Raw genomic sequence first — 19,981 nt, 5'->3', positions numbered from 1 at the left:
GGGCCTTCTTTCCGAGTGACGGGACCGCGGCCCAACCGGTGCCAGAGCACCGGGCCGGCCTTCCTGCAGCCTCTTCCGCTTGCCGGCTGCGGCGCCTGGGACGGTTGCGGTGGGTCTGGGCGCTGGGAAGTCGTCCAAGATGATTAAAAAATTCGACAAGAAGGACGAAGAGTCTGGTACGCCCGGGGCTCAGCCTCGAGGGCCCCTTCCCCTTCCCCCGCCCCGCCGCCACCTGCTCTCGGGGACTGCGGACCTGGGGGCGTGGGCGCCGGTGTGCCAGGGGGCTGGAGTTGGAGCCCGGCCCCTCCTCCGACCCCGGTTCACTTCAGCCGGGGGCCTGCCCCTAGCCCCTCCCCCCCGGGCTCCGGAGCCTCCCTTCAGGTCTGCGCGCTCGCGCGCGGCCGGCCGCGCGCCGCCTCGGGCTGCTCGGCGGCCCCGCCCCCCAGCCCCCCTCCTCTGGCGCCGCCGCTCCTCGGACCCGCCTTCTCCTCCGCCCGTTCGCCTGGGGTGGGCTTGCCCACCAAAGAGGCGGGCCCAAGGCAGGTGGCGGAGGGAGTGAGTGTGCGCTTGCGAGAGGCGGGGGTTGGATGGGGTGGGGTGGGGGCGGGGTACTGGTAGTGTACGGCCCGGAGTGGGTCTGGGGTCGACCGGACTGTGTGTGTGTGTATGAACTTTGTGGTGCTTGTACCTTACAGTCTCCCTGGGGACCTCTGCGCTGTCCGCTTCCCTGGGGGCAAGGCTGTTCCGTGGTACCTAGCTCATTTAATACTCAAGCATCCAAAAGTGAGTTGCATCCTGATACCCATCTTTGGTCCAGAGTAAATGAGGCAGATAGCCAAGTCCCCTCAAAAAAAAAAAAAAAAAGTCTCAGTGATTGATAGCTGCTCTCACAAAGCATGGTCGAGGGTTGGGTTAGGAAACCTCTATGACCCTTTCAAAGCTTGAAGTGTATCTAATTCTCTGATAAAGTTTTCTGCCTCCCAGCAAAATGTTAGAAATACATAAAATAGTGCTTTCCTGTAGGGAAATCCAAAGGGCCTTGCCACAATCTTACCTTAGTTGTGAGGACATGGCAGGTATTTGTAACATTCATATAAAAAGAAGGCAGGCCAAGAAGATACTCATTTCAGGCAGAGTTTCTGTAAAAGAGAAGTACAGGATCTTACAGGATAGCAGACAGAGCTAGTGTCAGAGTCAAAAAGATTTTAATCAATTTGTATGCATATTAGTAATGATTATCACTGTAATATCCAAGTGGATACCTCGCTTAGGTGAGATTTCTCAAGCATTTAAAACCCTTCTATAGAAAGTAAATACATCTGTGTATGCCAGCTATTAAAGACATTTTTTCCCCCATGATATAGGTAGTGGCTCCAATCCTTTTCGGCATCTGGAGAAGAGTGCTGTCTTACAAGAGGTATGGCTTGGAAGTATAGTGTGTTTTTTCTTTTCTGTTCCATTTTAGAATGGGGACAGAGCACCTGGAATTCTATGATCCAAAATAAGTGTAACTGATTTCAGAGAATATATACTGGAGGGAAAAAAAAAGAGGGGTTTCTTGCCATAGGAAAGACTAGAGTTTATAGAAATGCAAACATTTGTAGACTTTGTCACATGTTGAGAATTTTAAGTAAAATAAGGTAGGAGGTGTTTAGTGCGAGGCTTTTGAAGGAAGTTGTAGATACTAAGCTCATTGTATTCAAATGATGTAGGTAAATATTGAGATTTTTAGGTAAAGTCCACAAGTTGAAATGGGAGACCTAAGGGAGTGAGTATGGAGTGGAAAATCAGGGTCACATCTAATAATTTATTATATACCATAATAAATTGAAAACTATAAGCTACATTATTTGGATACTATGATTAAAATATGTAATAGTCCTAAAAACCTATATATAATAGTCTTCATTTTATTTAAGTTGATTTTCTATAACCTGTGATAGAAAATATATATAGCAGTGTTTTTTGTTTCCACAGGCTCGTATATTCAATGAAACGCCCATCAATCCAAGAAGATGTTTGCATATTCTTACAAAGATTCTTTACTTACTGAACCAGGTAAATTATTGTGATTTTCCTCAGATTTGTGTCTTAGAATAGAAATACATAATGTGCAGTGAAATTTTTCTAGAAAGTATAATTATTAATTTTTTAATAATCCACTTAATTTTAAAATTTGCAGTGTTTGATTAATGTAGTAATATGTAAAATTTCTTGTGGACAAGGTGTATGACATATACTTCTTTCTTATTCATGAGGTACCAGATCAGCTAAGCACACAGTATAATCTCAACATTGATTTGAATTTAACAAGTATTAGTTAATATTAAAACATGTTGTTTAGGTATGTTCAGAGGTCTTTATGTCCCTCCAAAAATATTTTAAAAAAGCTTAGACAAATTCTAGATAGATATTTTATCCTTTTCTGAGGGTATATTATATTAATATTTTAAAGCTTTCATTTTAATATTCAAATTAAGGGATATAAGCTGGAATATTGTTTTATTGTACTTCACTTTATTGCATTTTTTTTTTTTTTTTACAAATTGAATGTTTGTGGCAACCCTGTATTGTTAGATGATGGTTAGCATTTTTTAGCAATAAAGTATTTTTAAGTTAAGGTTTGTACATTGTCTTTATTTAGACATAAAGCTATTGCACAAAATAGACTACAGTGTAGTGTAAACATTTATATGCAACATTTATGTGTATAAATGTATAAATTTATTTGTATAAATAGTGTAACATTTATATGCACTGGGAAACCAAAAAATTCCTATGATATGCTTTATTGTAATATTTATTTTATTGTCATGGTCTGGAACTGAACCTACAGTATCTGCAAGGTATGCCTGTGTTTGTTTATTTATGATTTTCTTAGTATGGTTCTGGGCTTAACTGTTTCGTGCTTTATGTCTTTTTCTCTGAATGGGGATTATGATAATACCTGTTTTAGACAATGGTAATGATTAAATGATACAGTAAATGTGAAGCACCAAAAATAGTTCTGGACACATAGTAAACATTCAGGAATAGTTTTCATTCAGTCATTCAGCATATATATTTATTATACACCTGCTGTGTCCTATGCACAGGGGATATAGCAGACAAAACCAACAAAAATGTTTGCCTTCATGAAACATAGATCCTACTTCTTTTTTTTTTCTCTTATGTGTGTGTTTTTTTTGTTGTTGTTTGTTTTTGTTTTTTATTGCTTCAGACTAAAAAATCTCATGAAATGTCTAGGACCTTAGAAAATGTGATTTTGTTTGTTAGATTCATATACACACACACGTGTACATGCATGCATACACACACCTATATATACCTCAGGTGGTTTACATATGGTGCAAAGAACACTGTGGTTTCCAGCTTGAATTCCATGAGAATATTTTTACTTGACTACGTTTCATGACCGATGACTTTATCCACAGAGATAAAGTTTTGTAGTTTGCAAATGAAGGCTGAACAACAAGTCCATGCTTTTAAATAAAATATATCTATTCACAAACATATATCCTCTTGTGGTATTATTAGAAACATTTAAGGCAAAGTCAGTTTGATTTAACTTTTCATGGCACACATTGTGTCCAAGTTGGCTAACTCGTCAGCAAGCATAGCTTCGAGTAATGTCGGTCTAGAGTAGCATATATTTTTATATTGACCAATGCTGCTTTGATGGGCAACCTGTGTCGAAACATAACTATTTTGATGAGAAAGTTACCCACATAGTCTGATAAACACTGACAACTAGGTGAACAGATTTGGGAACCTTAGCCTTAACTTTTGCCTAATTCATGGTAGTTCTTTATGGAGAATTTCTTTTAAATTTCTACCAGAGTTGACACATCCATATATTTTTGAGTTTCAAGTCAGAAAGTAGAGACTTAAGGTGTCTTTCATCCTAAACTTTTAAGGTTTTTCATCAAAATTGGTTTATTCTTACACCTATGACAAATAGATTGAAGACTAGTTGTATTTTTTGTGAAAGCTGAAGCCCTGAAAAATGCTGGAGCCTAACATATTACATAGGATTGCTTTTAATGAAGAAACTAAATACTGAAATGATAATGTCTCAGGTGGTCTGTGGTCTGCAGTGTTTTGACTATTAATAAGATATGTTATCTAACACCTTACTACTGAAAAATATGTGGTTCCCAGATCAGTAGCATTCACATCACTGGGAGCTAATTTAAATGGAAAATTTTAGGTTTTACACCAGAGCCAGTGAATCTGTATTTTGGGAAGGTCCCCGGATAATCTATTAAGCACATTAAAGTTCTGACCCAAAGGATGTTTTTAGGGGCTTGAGCCAGTATCTTGAGATGTATTGGCAGCCCTGTAAGTCTTTTGTATTAGTAGCCCTATAAGCCTTTTTGTATAATCTGATTCCTGTCCTTTTGGTTGGTCCCTTCTTACCATGTTTTCTGTGATTCCTATAGTTCTTTACAGTTTAATATTTATTATGCTCCTATGATAGGTCAGGCTTTGCACTGGGCATTGAATTATAGAAATGTAGGAGATATGATATCTGCCCTTAGGCTGCGTAACATTAACATCTTGTTCTGATTAAGAACTCAACTTCATTTTCTAGCTCTTGTAAATTTCAGTTCTTCAGGGAATTTAAAATAGTTCCTGCTATAAGGTTAGAGACCACTGTTCAAGAACTTTTATAGCATAGTGTGTGATAACAAATTATTTTAAATAAGGAATGCATAAATGGCCATGTGGGTTTATAAATAAAAAGTCAGAAAAATAACAAAGAGGCACAGTGTTTATAAATCGATTTTTTTCCCCTGAGTTCTAAAAGATCTTTGCAGAAATAATTGGAAAAATCCATATTTTTTTTGTTGTTGTTTAAGAAATTGTTTTAATTTAGATTTACTTTACATTACTTAGGGTGAACACTTTGGAACTACAGAAGCCACAGAGGCCTTCTTTGCAATGACTCGACTGTTTCAATCTAATGATGTAAGTCTTTTTTTTTTTTTTTAAAAAGAATTCTTTTAGGCTAAAAATGCTCTTTTTATTTGTTTTCCTTGGGGGAACTTAGAGTGGTCCAAATGAGGGAAGGTTGTTTGAAATGTTTAAAAACTATTTAAAAATTGTTTTCATAAAACTTATAAATGCTTATTAAAGAACACAGGAAAATGAAAGAATGAAAGTATATTGTTTAAAGCTGTTCACTCACAGATCTGCCATGCAGTCATGAAAACTGCTAATATCCAGCCTCTGGCATGACACTGCACAGATGGACTGGTATAGAAATCAGTGGACATAGCTATCTCATCTCTTAAATTCTCAGTCAAGTTTCTGGTGGGACTGGGGTTTCTGTTGGCAGTTGAGAAGAGTTCAGTGCAGAGTGGGGAAGAGGATGAGGAGTAGGGAAAAGAAGAGTGAGGACAGACTGAGGCTGCCAGCAACCCCGCATCTGTCTCTCTTTCCCTTTGACACCGTAACTTTCAAGCATAACAACTGTGCTTCATTTCTGTCCTCCATTGTGGCACATATTTCCTTTTTGCCCAGCTCTGACTCAAACCCATCCAGAGAAGGGGATTATGGAATCTGTATTTCTGTTTTCTGTTAACATAGATTGGTCAAACTGTGCAGTCCTTTTGGTATGTTTTGCATATCAACACAGGCCACATTTTGTGTTGAGGACTTTATGGGATTTGAGTCTGGTTATGTGTCTAGATAATGAGCAGCTTGGGGATTAGGTCCTCAGGGACATCAGCAGTCCCTTTTAAGGCAAGTGTCTCAGGGGAAGTCGCTGCACATTCTTCAGGCAAAGGAGTCTGATTTCCTCAGACAGAGTATGCAGGACTGCTTTCACTTGCCATGGAAGCCTGGAGGAATTTAGAGGTTCAAGCTTCATCAGAAACTGCCCCTGTGTCCCCATTCCATTTTTCAGGGCCCCACTCCTTCTTTCTCAGTTAGGGTGCTAACTTTAACATAAAATTTCCCACAGGAGGTGAATTGAATTTGCATTGTTATTCAGTCACCTGCAGGATATGCTTTTCGGAAATCTCAGGCCTGTGCCCACTTGAAATGAGGCTTTCTGTTAAGGCATTATGGATGTTTTCTAGTCCCTGACATAGACCTTAGGCTGTGAATTTAATGTTCTGAGCTTAGCATTTTCTTTTACCAAGTTCACCAGTGTACTTAGAAGGAACTGTCCTATTATCCAACTCATTTTTACAGCAGTCTTCTGTGGTGGCAGCTAGTTGATTACCCAAAGCTTTGTCTTCTGTAGGTCATTGATCATACTTGTCTGCATTGATGATTTAAGTGTTTTGCCACTGCATGCCAAGGACCACTAGGGTCCTCTTTACCACTAGAGACAGAGTCAGCAATGCCTTTTATCAAATCAGTAAGAATTTTATTTAAATTTAATCATAGAGTGTATATATAGTCTCTTATGACTTTTCTGTCTTGTTTCTTTTACTTATGGCTTTTGAGATTGATCCAAGTTCTTTTGTGTATCAGTGGTTTATTAATTTTTATTGCTTAGTAGTATTCCATTGTATGGAGGTAGGTAATTTTAATTTATTTATCCATTAACAAGTTAATGGATATTTGGCTTATTTCTAGTGTATAAATATAAACAAAGCTGGTAAAACTACTCAATACAAGTCTTTGTGTGGACCTATTAATATATTTTCATTTTCTTTGGTTAATATCTAGAAGTGGCGTTCTTGGGTTTGCATTTCCTGAATGATGAATATATTAATCATGTATTAAGTAAACATATGCTGATTTGCCACCTGTTTATTTTCTTTAGTAAGAAGAAGATAAGCATCTTCTGTTTACATCTTTTTACCTGTTGTTTTTTTTTTTAATCAGGTTGTTTATCTTCTGCTCACCTCATCTCTCAACTCACCTATTGTGTTGTGGGTGCTCTTTGTATTTTCTGAATACAAGACCTTCATCAGATAGTTCAGTTCAATTCAGTTGCTCAGTCGTGTCTGACCCTTTGCGACCCCATGAATCGCATCATGCCAGGCCTCCCTGTCCATCACCAACTCCCGGAGTTTACTCAAACTCATGTCCATCAAGTTGGTGATGCCATCTAGCCATCTCATCTGTCATCCCCTTCTCTTCCTGCCCCCAACCCCTCCCAGCATCAGGGTCTTTTCCAATGAGTCAACTCTTCGCATGAGGTGGCCAAAGTATTGGAGTTTCAGCTTCAGCATCAGTCCTTCCAATGAACACCGAAGACTGATCTCCTTTAGGATGGACTAGTTGGATCTCCTTGCCGTCCTATGGACTCTCAAGAGTCTTTTTGTAAATATTTCCTCCCAGCCTGTGGTTTGAGTTCTCATTTACTCATTACCGCATTTTTTAAAAGCACACTTTACAAATAGTAAAATCCACCCTTTTTAGGGTATAGTTTTATGAGTTTTGACAAATTCATACAGTAGTATTAATCAAGATTTAGAACATTTCCATCACTCCAAAAGGTTCTCTATTATATGATTTTTTCCTCCCATCCTCAGGCGCAGGAAACCAGTAATCTCTTTTCTTACCTTATAGTTTTGCTTTCCAGGAAGTCATAAGAATGATATCATACTTTCACTTATCATACTTCATCATATGTATGAAGCTTTTTGAGTCTCCTTTTCAGGCACTTAGCATAACTCATTTAAGATTTGTGCATGTTTTTGTTTGTTGATTCCTTTTTATTTCATTGTAGATATTTGTTGTATAGATGTACCTCGGTTTGTTTATTTGTTCACCAGCTATAGAATATTTGGTTTGTCACCATTTTTTCATGGCTGTGAATAACGTTGCTGTAAACATTCATGTATAAGTTTTTAAACATAGTTTTTATTTCTCTTGGGTAAATACCTAGGAGTGGAATTACTGGGTCATATGGTAGGTGTAGAGGCTTCCCTGGTGGCTCAGATAGTGAAGAATCGACCTGCAATGCAGGAGACGGGTGTTTGATCCCTGGGTGGGGAAGATCCCCTGGAAAAAGGGAGTGGTTGGCTCCTCACTCCAGTATTCTTGCCCAGAAAATCACATAGACAGAGGAGCCTGGCAGGCTACAGTCCATGGGGTCACAAAGAGTTGGACACGACTGAGCGACTTCACTTTCACTTTCATATATCTTCTATGATGAAGGTTCTGATCATATCTTTTGCCCATTTTTAATAATTTGGTTGTATATTTTCTTTCTACTGAATTTTGAAAGGTCTTTCTGTATTCTGGACACAAGTCCTTTATCAGATGTTTTCCAAATATTTTCTCCCAGCCTATATCTTATTTTTCATTTTCTTAGTCTTTAAAAGAACAGAAGTTTTTAATTTTGGTGAAGTCCAGTTTATCAGGTTTTTCTTCTTCCTGTTACGGATTGTGCTTTTGATGTGTACTGTAGAAATCTTTGTCTAACCCAAAGTCACAGAGGTTTTCTGCTATGCTTTTTTCTTAGGTATTTTGTAGTTTTTGTGTCTTAAAATTGCTGTTTGATCATTTTGAGTTAATTTTTGCACATTATATGAAGTGAGGGTTGAATTTCTTTTCATCTTTCTCTTCCTTCACCCCTTCCTCCGTTTCCTCCCCCTCTTTTTTTCTCAACAAATTCTACTGGAATAATTGCTTATCAATATGGAGGGAGAAGGATAAGGAATAATAATAATGATTGTGTTACATTGGCACTTTGCTTTTTTTTTTTTCTATATGTTTATTCTTATTCCAGAATCACACTATTACTGTAGCTTAAAAAAATTATTTATTTATTTATTTTTGGCTGCACTGGGTCTTTATTGCTTTGTGCAAACTTTCTCTAGTTGTGGCAGGCAGGGGCTACTCTTTGTTGTGGTGCACGGGCTTCTTATTGTGGTGGCTTCCTCTTGTGGAATACAGCTCTAGGACATGCAGGCTTCAGTAGTTGTGGCATATAGGCTTAGTAGTTGTGGCTCATGGACCCTAGAGTGCACAGGCTTCAGTAGTTGTAGCATGTGGGCTCAGTAGTTGTGGCTCTCAGGCATGGGCTTCAGTAGTTGTGGCTCACGAGCTTAGTTTCTCCTAGGCATATGGAATCTTCCTGGACCAGGGCTCAAACCTATGTGCCCTGCTTTGGCAGGCAGATTCTTATCCACTGAGCCACCAGTGAAGTCCTACTGTAGCTTTATAGTATGTTTTAAATTAGGTAGTACATGTTTTCCTATTTTATTATTTTTTTCTTTTTCAAATTTTTTTAACTTAAATTCTTTTAAATTTATTTTTAATTGGAAGAAAATTGCTTTATGATGTTGTGATGGTTTCTGCCATACAACAATGCAGATCAGCTATAATTTATGTATATATCACCTCTCTCTTGAGCCTCCCTCCCCTCCTCCCATCTTACCCCTCTAGATCATCACAGAATGCCTGGCTGGACTCTGTGTTATAGAGTAACTTCTTACCAGCTATCTATTTTACACATGGTAATGTATATATGTCTATGCTACTTTCTCCATTCGTCCCACTTTCCTCTTCCCCCACTGTGTCCACAAGCTGCTTCCCTACATCCATGTCTCCATTCCTTCCCTGCAAATAGGTTCATCGATACCATTTTTCTATATTCCATCTATATGCATTAATATATGATATTTGTTTTTCTCTTTCTGACTTACTTCACTCTGTATAAACAGGCTCTGGGTTCATTCATTTCACTCGAACTTACTCAAATTCATTCTTTTTTATGACTGAGTAGTATTCTATTGGGGTGTGTGGGTGTGTGTGTGTACCACATCTTCCTTATCCATTCATCTGTTGATGGCCATCTAGGTTGCTTCCATATCCTAGCTGTTGTAAATAGTGCTGCTGTGAACATTGGGATACATGTGTTTTTCAGTTATGGTTTTCTCAGGGTGTATGTCCAGTAGTGGGATTGCTGGGTCATATGATAGTTCTATTTTTAGTTTTTAAAGGAATCTCTTTACTGTTCTCCATAGTGGCTATATCAGTTTACATTCCCACCAACAGTGCAAGAAGGTTCCCTTTATCCACAACCTTTTCAGCATTTTGGGGCTTCCCTCGTGGCTCAGAGAGTGAAGCATCTGCCTGCAATGCTGGAGACCCGGTTTGATCCCTGGTGCGGGAAGATCCCCTGGAGAATGAAATGGCAACCCACTCCAGTATTCTTGCCTGGAGAATCCCATGGACGGAGGAGCCTGGTAGGCTACAGTCCATGGGGTCGCAAAGAGTCGGACACGACTTCACTTTCACTTTTTCCAGCATTTATTGTTTGTAGGTTTTTTGATGATGGCCATTCTGATTGGTAAGAGGTGATACCTCATTGTAGTTTTGATATGCATTTCTCTAATAATTAATGCTGTTGAGCAGCTTTTCATGTGCCTCTTGGCCATCTGTCAGTTTCTTTTAAAGAATTGTTTTGGCTCTTGTAAGTTCTTTGCATTCCTATATTCATTTTAGAATCAACTTTGTGTATGTATGTGAAAGTCGCTCAGTCATGTCCAACTGTTAGTGACCCCATGGATGGTAGCCTGCCAGCCTCCTCTGTCCATGCAATTTTCCAGGTGCGAATACTGGAGTGGGTAGCCATTTCTTTCTCCAGGGGATCTTCCTGACTCAGGGGTTGAATCTGGGTCTCCTGCATTGCAGCAGACTCTACCGTCTGAGCCACCAGAATCAGCTTATTGACTTCTATTTAAAAAAAAAAAAAAGGCCTGCTAGAATGTTGATGGTGATTGCATTGACTCTAATGATCACTTTGCTAAACTATTTCAATAAAATTTTACAAAAAGATCAGTTTGAGGAGAATTCACGTTACATTATTGAGTTTTCTATTCCACAGCCGTGGTATATATTTCCCTTTATACAAGTCTCTAATTTCTGTCAGCAGTATTATAGCTTTCAGCACAAAAGTCTTAAACATGTTTTGTGAAATTTATCCCTGAAGTAGTTAATATTTTTATACTATTGCATTTGTATTGTTTTAGGTACTCTATAGAAATTAAATAGATTTTTGTATATTGATCTGTTTCCTGTGATTTTGTTAAATTTATTCCTTCTAGCAGTATTTTTGGAGATTCCTTAGGATTTACTTTTTTCAGTCTGAATGATTTTTACTTGTTTATCTTACCTTAATATCTTGCACTGTGATACAGCGTGAAATGGAAGTTGTGGTGGAGGATATACTCGTTTTGTTCCTGATCTTAGAGGGAAAGTATTTAATCTTCCACATTAAATGTGATGCTAGTTCTAAGTTTTTCATGTGTGTGTGTACTTAGTTGCTTAGTCTTGTCTGACTATTTGTGACCCCATGGACTGTAACTTGCCAGGCTCCTCTGTCCATGGAATTTTTCAAGAGAGAATACTGGAGCAGGTTTTCATTTCCTACTCCAAGAGACCTTCCCAAACCAGGGAATCAAACCCACATCTCCTGCATCTCCTGCTTTGGTAGGCAGATTCTTTACCACTGTACCACCTGGGGAGCCCCTAAGTTTTTCATAGGTGACCTTTATCAGGTTGAGGAAGTCATTGTCTCTTCTTTGTTTGCTAGGAGGGTTTTTTTTTTTTTTTTGTAGATGAGTGTTGAATTTTGTCAAATGTTTTTTCCGTATCTATTGAATTATCATGGTCTTTCTCTTTTAGTTTGTTAATATGGTAAGATGCATTTACTTGTTTTCCTGGAAAATATAATATCTTTATTTTCTGTTAAAATTCAAAATTTGGTATTAATTTTGAGTATGTGGTCATGAAATAATATTTATCTGTAATTTTTTCTTATGTTTTTGTTTGGATTTTGTATTTGGGTGATGCTGGCATCATAAAATGAATTGATAAGTGTTACTTCCTCTTCTCTCTTGTAGAGTTTTGTAGAATCATTATTATTCTTATATATATATATATTTATTTGTTTTATTTTTGGTTGCACTGGGTCTTCATTGCTGTGCTCAGGCTTTCTCTAGTTGTGGTAAGTGGGGGTTACTCCTCGTTGCAGTGCACAGGCTTCTCACTGCAGTAGCTTCTCTTGTTGCAGAGCACAGGCTCGAGGTGAAGACGCTTCAGTAGTTGCAGCACTCGGGTTCAGTAGTTGTGGCTTACAGACTTAGTTGCCCCAAGGCATGTGGGTTCAGTCTCTGGTCTGGGAAGATTCCACATGCCTTGGGGCAACTAAGTCTGTAAGCCACAGCTGCTGAACTAAACACTGGCTGGACCACCAGGGAAGTCCTGTAGAATCATTATTAATTTTTCCTGAAATGTTTGTTGGAATTCAGTATTGAAAGCATCTGCACTGTGGTAAGGTTTTTGATGATAATTTTAAAAGGAAACAGATGGTATTATTCAGATTATTTGTCTTCTTGAGTGATCTCTGGTAGTTTGTGTCTTTCAAGGAATTTCTCCATTTTGTTTACATTGTTGAACTTCATTGGCTAAAACTATTCTTAATATTTTCTTGTTCTTTTAAGGGTTTGTAGAATCTGTTGATACTTCTTTTTTCACTTTGATATTATAATAGGTCAAGCAGAACAAACAAAGTATATAATAAGATGGTAGATATAGACCCAAATATATCATTATTGCTTTAAATGTAAATGAATAACACAAAGAACATTTACAGAAATTGACTGTACACTGAGCCATAAAATAAGACAAAACAAATTCCAAATGAATGAAGTTATGTATCTTGTGTTCTCATTACCTTGGGTTAATGTTGGTAATCAATAATAAAAGAGTAACTGGATAGGTCTTCCCTGGTGGTCCAATGGTTAAGAATCTACCTACCAATGCAGGGGACATGGGTTCGATCCCTGGGTCCAAGAAGTTCCTACATGCTGTGAGGCAACTAAGCCCACTTGCCACAACTACTGAAGCCTGCTATGCCTTAGAACCCCTGCTCCACAACAAGAGGAACCACCAAAATGAGAAGGTGGTGCACTGCAACTGGAGAGTAGTCCCTGCTGCCTATACCTAGAGAAAGCCCATGTGCAGCAGTGAAGACCCAGAGCAGCCAAATAAATAAATGTTTTTTAAAAGAGTAACTAGATGATTTACCATATGTTTTTGATATTAATAACACATTTCTGGGAATCATCTGGTGGTTCCATGGTTAGTACTCTGCATTTTCATGGCTGAGGTTGCAAGTTTAATCCCTGGTTGGGGAACTAAGATCCTGCAAGCCTCAAGACTTAAAAAAAAAAAAGCACATGTCTCTTCTGTTTCTAGATTTTCCCTGCTACCAAAGATATCTAAAAAATATATACATATATCTCCCACACAGTGGTTTTCAAGATATTAGATTAACAAAAATTCCAGGATTATGATATGAAGAAAAACCAATGCTTGTACTAGTTCGTTTCCTTGGGGAAGATTACAGGTCTCAGATTGTTACAGGGGTTGTTAGTTGTTCAGCAGCTCAGTCATCTCTAACTTTGTAATCCCATGGACTTCAGCATGCCAGGCTTCCTGTGTTTCACTATCTTCCAGAGTTTGTTCAAACTCATGTCCATTGAGTTGGTGATGCCATCCAACCATATCATCCTCTGTCATCCCCTTCTGCTCCTGTCCTAAATCTTACATAGCATCAGGGTCTTTTCCAATGAGTCGGCTCTTTGCATCATGTGGCCTAAGTATTGAAGCTTCAGCTTCAGCATCAGTCCTTCCAATGAAATTTTAGGGTTGATTTCCTTTAGGATTGACGGGTTTGATTTCCATGCTATCAAAGAGGCTCTGAAGAGTCTTCTCTGGTACCACAGTTTGGAAGCATCAATTCTTTGGTGCTCAGCCTTCTTTATGGTCCTACTCTCACATGCATACATGACTACTGGAAAAACGATAGCTTTGAATATATGGAACTTTTTCGGCAGAGTGAGGTCTCTGCTTTTTAATACACTAAGTTTATCATAGCTTTTCTTTCAAAGAACAAGTATCTTTTAATTTTGTGGCTGCAGTAACTTTCCACAGTGATTCTGGAGAGCAAGAAAATAAAATCTGCCACAGTTTTCCCATCTATTTGCCATGAAGTGATGGAACCAGATGCCATTATCTTAGGTTTTCGAATGTTGAGTTTTAAGCCAGCTTTTTCACTTTCCTCTTTCACCCTCATCAAGAGGCTCGTTAGTTCCTCTTTGCTTTCCACAGTTAGAATGTATCATCTGCATATCCAAAGTTGTTGATATTTTTCCCAGCAGTCTTGATTCCAGCTTAAGATTCATCCAGCACAGCATTTCGTATGATGTACTCTGCAGAATACACAGAAAAACTATACAAAAAAGATGTTAATGACCCAGATAACCACGATGGTGTGATCACTCACCTAGAGCCAGACGTCTTAGAGTGCACAGTCAACTGGGCCTTAGGAAGCATCACTGTGAACAAAGCTAGTGGAGGTGATGGAATTCCAGCTTAGTTATTTCAAATCCTAAAAGATGATGCTGTGAAAGTGCTGCACTCAATATGCCAGCAAATATGGAAAACTCAGCAGTAGCCACAGGGCTGGAAAAGATCAGTTTTCATTCCAATCCCAAAGAAGGGCAATGCCAAAGAATGTTCAAACTACCACACAATTGCACTCATCTCACATGCTAGTAAAGTAATGCTCAAAATTCTCCAAGCCAGGCTTCAATAGTACATGAACCATGAACTTCCAGATGTTCAAGCTGGATTTAGAAAAGGCAGAGGGACCAGAGATCAAATTGCCAACATCTGTTGGATCATAGAAAAAGCAAGAGAATTCCAGAAAAACATCTACTTCTGCTTCATTGACTATGCTAAAGCCCTTGACTGTGTGGGTCACAACAGACTGGAAAATTCTGAAAGAGATGGGAATCCCAGACCACCTGACCTGCCTCCTGAGAAACCTGTATGCAGGTCAAGAAGCAACAGTTAGAACTAGACATGGAACGATGGACTGGTTCCAAATTGGGAAAAGAGTACATCAAGGTTGTATATTGTCACCCTGCTTATTTAACTTATATTCAGAGTATATCATGCGAAATGCCGGGTTGGATGAAGCACAAGCTGTAATCAAGATTGCTGGTTAAGAAATATTAATTACCTCAGATATGCAGATGACACCACCCTTATGGCAGAAAACGAAGAGGAACTAGGAAACTGTTGATGAAGGTGAAAGAGGAGAGTGAAAAACCTGGCTTAAAAGTAAACATTCAAAAAACAAAGATCATAGCATCTAGTTCCATCAGTTCAGTTCAGTTGCTCAGTTGTGACTGACTCTTTGAGACCCCATGGACTGCAGCATGCCAGGCCTCCCTGTCCATCACCAACTCCCGGAGTTTACTCAAACTCATGCCCATTGAGTCGGTGATGCCATCCAGCCATCTCATCCTCTGTCATCCCCTTCTCCTCCTGCCTTCAATCTTTCCCAGCATCACGGTCTTTTCAAACAAGTCAGCTCTTTGCGTCAGGTGGCCAAAGTATTGGAGTTTCAGCTTCAACATCAGTCCTTCCAATGAATATTCAGGACTGATTTCCTTTAGGATGGACTGGTTGGGTCTCCTTGCAGTCCAAGGGACTCTCAAGAGTCTTCTCCAACCCCACAGTTCAAGAACATCAATTCTTTGGCGTTCAGCTTTCTTTGTAGTCCAACTCTCACATCCACACATGACTACTGGAAAAACCATAGCCTTGACTAGATGGACCTTTGTTGGCAAAGTAATGTCTCTGCTTTTTAATATGCCATCTAGGTTGGTCATAACTTTTCTTCCAAGAAGTAAGCGTCTTTTAATTTCATGGCTGCAGTCACCATCTACAGTGATTTTGGAGCCCAAAAAAATAAAGCCTGCCACTGTTTCCACTGTTTCTCCTGTTTGCCGTGAAGTGATGAGACTGGATGCCATGATCTTTTGTTTTCTGATTGTTGAGCTTTAAGCCAACTTTTTCACTCTCCTCTTTCACCTTCATCAAGAGGCTATTTAGTTTGTCTTCCCTTTCTGCCGTAAGGGCGGTGTCATCTGCATATCTAAGGTTACTGATATTTCTCCCAGCAGTCTTGATTCCAGCTTGTGCTTCATTCAGCTGAGCATTTCTCATGATGTGCTCTGAATATAAGTTAAACAAGTAGGGTGACAGTAGACAGCCTTGACACACTCCTTTTCCTATTTGGAATCAGACTGTTGTTCCATGTGCAGTTCTAGCTGTTGCTTCCAAACCTGCATACAGATTTCTCAGGAGGCAGGTCAGGAGGTCTGGTATTCCCATCTCTTTCAGAATTTTCCACAGTTCATTGTGGTCCACACAGTCAAAGGCTTTGGCATAGTCAATAAAACAGAAATAGATGTTTTTTCTGGAACTCTTTTGATGATCCAGCAGATGTTGGCAATTTGATCTCTGGTCCCTCTGCCTTTTCTAAAACCAGGTTGAACATCTGGACGTTCACAGTTCACATATTGTTGAAGCATGGCTTGGAGGATTTAGAGCATTACTTTACTAGCGTGTGAGATGAGTGCAATTGTGCAGTAGTATGCGCATTCTTTGGCATTGCCTTTCTTTGGGATTAGAATGAAAGCTGACATTTTCCAGTCCTGTGGCCACTGCTGAGTTTTCCAAACTTGCTGGCATATTAAGTGCAGCACTTTCACAGCATCATCTTTCAGGATTTGAAATAGCTCAACTGGAATTCCATCACCTCCACTAGCTTTGTTCGTAGTGACGCTTCCTAAGGCCCACTTGACTTCACATTCCAGGATGTCTGGCTCTAGGTGAGTGATCACACCATCATGATTATCTGGGTCGTGAAGATTTTTTTTGTACAGTTCTCCTGTGTATTCTTGCCACCTCTTCTTAATTTCTTCTGTTTCTGTTAGGTCCATACCATTTCTGTCCTTTATTGAGCCCATTTTTGCATGAAACGTTCCCTTAGTATTTCTTAATTTTCTTGAAGAGATCTCTAGTCTTTCCCATTCTATTGTTTTCCTCTATTTCTTTGCATTGATCACTGAGGAAGGCTTTCTTATCTCTCCTTGCTATTCTTTGGGACTGTGGATTCAAATAGGTGTATCTTTCCTTTTCTCCTTTGCTTTTTGCTTCTCTTCTTTTCACAGCTATTTGTAAGACCTCCTCAGATAGCCATTTTTCTTTTTTGCATTTCTTCTTCTTGGGGATGGTCTTGCTCCCTGTCTGCTGTGTAATATCACAATCCTCTGTCCATAGTTCATCAGGCACTCTGTCTATCAGATCTAGTCCCTTAAATCTATTTCTTGCCTCTACTGTATAATCGTTAGGGAGTTGATTTAGGTCATACCTAAATGGTCTAGTAGTTTTCCCTACTTTCTTCAATTTAAGTCTGTATTTGGCAATAAGGAGTTCATGATCTGAGGCACAGTCAGCTCCCAGGTCTTGTTTTTGCTGACTGTATAGAGCTTCTCCATCTTTGGCTGCAAAGAATATAATCAGTCTGATTTTGGTATTGACCATCTGGTGATGTCCAGGTGTAGAGTGTTTTCTTGTGTTGTTGGAAGATGGTGTCTGCTCTAACCAATGTGTTCTCTTGGCAAGACTGTTAGCCTTTGCTTCATTCTATACTCCAAGGCCAAATTTACCTATTACTCCAGGTGTTTCTTGACTTCCTACTTTTGCATTCCAGTCCCCTATGATGAAAAGGACATCTTTTTTGGGTGTTAGTTCTAGAAGGTCTTGTAGGTCTTCATAGAACCATTCAGCTTCAGCTTCTTCAGCATTACTGGTTGGGACATAGACTTGGATTACTGTGATATTGAATGGTTTGCTTGGAAATGAACAGAGATCATTCTGTCATTTTTGAGATTGCATCCAAATACTGCATTTCGGATCTCTTGTTGACTATAATGGCTGCTCCATTTCTTCTAAGGGATTCTTGCCCACAGTAGTAGATATAATGGTCATCTGAGTTAAATTCACCCATTCCAGTCCATTTTAGTTCGCTGATTCCTAAAATGTTGACGTTCACTCTTGTCATCCCTTGTTTGACCACTTCCAATTTGCCTTGATTCATGGACCTAACATTCCAGGTTCCTATGCAGTATTGCTCTTTATAGCATTGGACCTTGCTTCCATCACCAGTCACATCCACAGCTGGGTTTTGTTTTTGCTTTGGCTCCGTCTCTTCATGGTTTCTGGAGTTATTTCTCCACTGATTTTTTCAGTAGCATATTGGGCACCTACCGACCTGAGGAGTTCATCTTTCATTGTCCTATCTTTTGGTCTTTTCATACTGTTCATGGGGTTCTTAGGGCAGGAATACTATAGTGGTTTGCCATTCCCTTCTCCAGTGGACCACATTTTGTCAGACCTCTCCACCATCTTGGGTGGCCCCACACAGCATGGCTCATAGTTTCATTGAGTTAGACAAGGCTGTGGTCCATGGGATTAGATTAGTTAGTTTTCTGTGATTATGGTTTTCAGTCTGTCTGCCCTCTAACGGAGAAGGATAGAGGCTTATGGAAGCTTCCTGATGGGAGAGACTGACTGAGGGGGAAACTGGGTCTTGTTCTGATGGGCAGAGCCGTGCTCAGTAAATCTTTAATCCAACTTTCTGTTTATGGGTGGAGCTGTTTCCTCCCTGCTCTTTACCTGGGGCCAAACTATGGTGGAGGTAATGAAGATAATGATGACCTCCCTTAAAAGATCCCAGACATGTACTGCTACAGTCAGTGCCTCCAACCCTGCAGCAGGCCACTAGGGACCCACGCCTCTGCCAGAGACTCCTGGACACCCACAGGCAAGTCTGGACAATCTCCTGTGGGGTCACTGCTCTTTTCTCCTGGGTCCTGGTACACAAGGTTCTGTTGTGCCCTCCAAGAGTCTATTTTCCAGTCCTGTGTAAGTTCTGGCAGCTCTATGGTGGGGTTAATGGCAACCTCCTCCAAGAGGGCTTATGTTATACCAAAGTCTGTTGCATCCAGAGCCCCTGTCTCTGGCAGACCACTGATGACCCATACCCCCACAGGAGACGCTCAAACACAGTTCTGTCTCAGTGTTTGTGGGGTCCCTGGGCCCTGGTGCGCACAAGATTTGTTTGAGCCTTATTAGAATCTCTGGTGGGAATGGGGTTTGATTCTAAATGCGAATTCGCCCCTCCTACCGTCTTGCTGTACCTTCTCCTTTGCCCTTGGACATGGGGTATCTCACAGCCGCTCCAGTGCCTACCATCTTACTGGGGTTTCTCTGACCTTGGATGTGGGGTATCTCCACACTGCTGGTCCAGCAACGCGCAGCTGCTGCTCCTGACTTTGGTCCTAGGGTATCTTCTCACATTTGCTGCTCCTGACCTTGGACGTGGGGTATCTCCTCTCAGCAAGTCCCCGCTCCAGAGCCACGCAGCCGCTGTTCCAGCGCCAAGCAGCTGCATGGTAAAAGCTATGGTTTTTCCAGTAGTCATGTACGGATGTGAGAGCTGGACCATAAAGAAGGCTGAACGCCAGTGTATTGATGCTTTGGAACTGTGGTGTTGGAGAAGACTCTTGAGAGTCCCTTGGACTGCAAGGAGATCCGATCAGTCCTGGGTGTTCATTGGAAGGACTGATACTGAAGCTGAAACTCCAGTACTTTGGCCACCTGATGGGAAGAGCCAACTCATTAGAAAAGGCCCTGATGCTGAGAAAGATTGAAGGCAGAAAGAGAAGGGGATGATGACAGAGGACAGGATGGTTGGATGGCATCACTGACTCAATGGACATAAGATTGAGCAAGCTCTGAAGATGGTGAGGGATAGGGAAACCAGGTGTGCTGCAGTTCATGGGGTTGCAAAGATCGGACATGACTGAGCAACTGAACAACAACAACAGCTCTGCGTATAAGTTAAATAAGCAGGGTGACAATATACAGCCTCGACATATTCATTTCCCAATTTGGAACCAGTCAGTTGTTCCATGTCTGGTTCTAACTGTTGCTTCTTGATCCGCATACAGGTTTCTCAGGAGACTAAGGTGGTCTGGTATTCCCATCTCTTTAAGAATTTTCCACGGTTTGCAGTGATCCACATAGTCAAAGGCTTTAACGTAGTCAGTGAAGCAGAAGTAGATGTTTTTCTGGAATT

At 40.1% G+C, this 19,981-nt stretch overlaps 1 protein-coding gene across 2 annotated transcripts in view; it reads left to right on the top strand.

Annotated features, from left to right (window-relative positions):
• The first annotated feature begins 37 nt into the window (after nucleotides 1–37).
• COPG2 (COPI coat complex subunit gamma 2) overlaps nucleotides 38–19,981 on the top strand; it is a 268,489-nt gene continuing 248,545 nt past the window's right edge. The window contains exons 1-4 of one of the 2 annotated variants that reach the window (XM_043872663.1): nucleotides 38–176; nucleotides 1,365–1,417; nucleotides 1,978–2,058; nucleotides 4,900–4,971. In XM_043872663.1, the coding sequence (XP_043728598.1) occupies nucleotides 140–176; nucleotides 1,365–1,417; nucleotides 1,978–2,058; nucleotides 4,900–4,971 (243 nt within the window). In that variant the 5' untranslated portion in view covers nucleotides 38–139. Of the gene's footprint in view, nucleotides 177–700; nucleotides 784–1,364; nucleotides 1,418–1,977; nucleotides 2,059–4,899; nucleotides 4,972–19,981 lie in introns of those variants that run through there. The other variant, XM_043872662.1, reaches the window with a different exon arrangement.

The sequence above is a fragment of the Cervus elaphus genome, chromosome 18, assembly GCF_910594005.1.
Source record: "Cervus elaphus chromosome 18, mCerEla1.1, whole genome shotgun sequence".
Lineage (NCBI taxonomy): Eukaryota > Metazoa > Chordata > Mammalia > Artiodactyla > Cervidae > Cervus > Cervus elaphus.
This window is presented reverse-complemented; position numbering and strand designations above follow the sequence as displayed.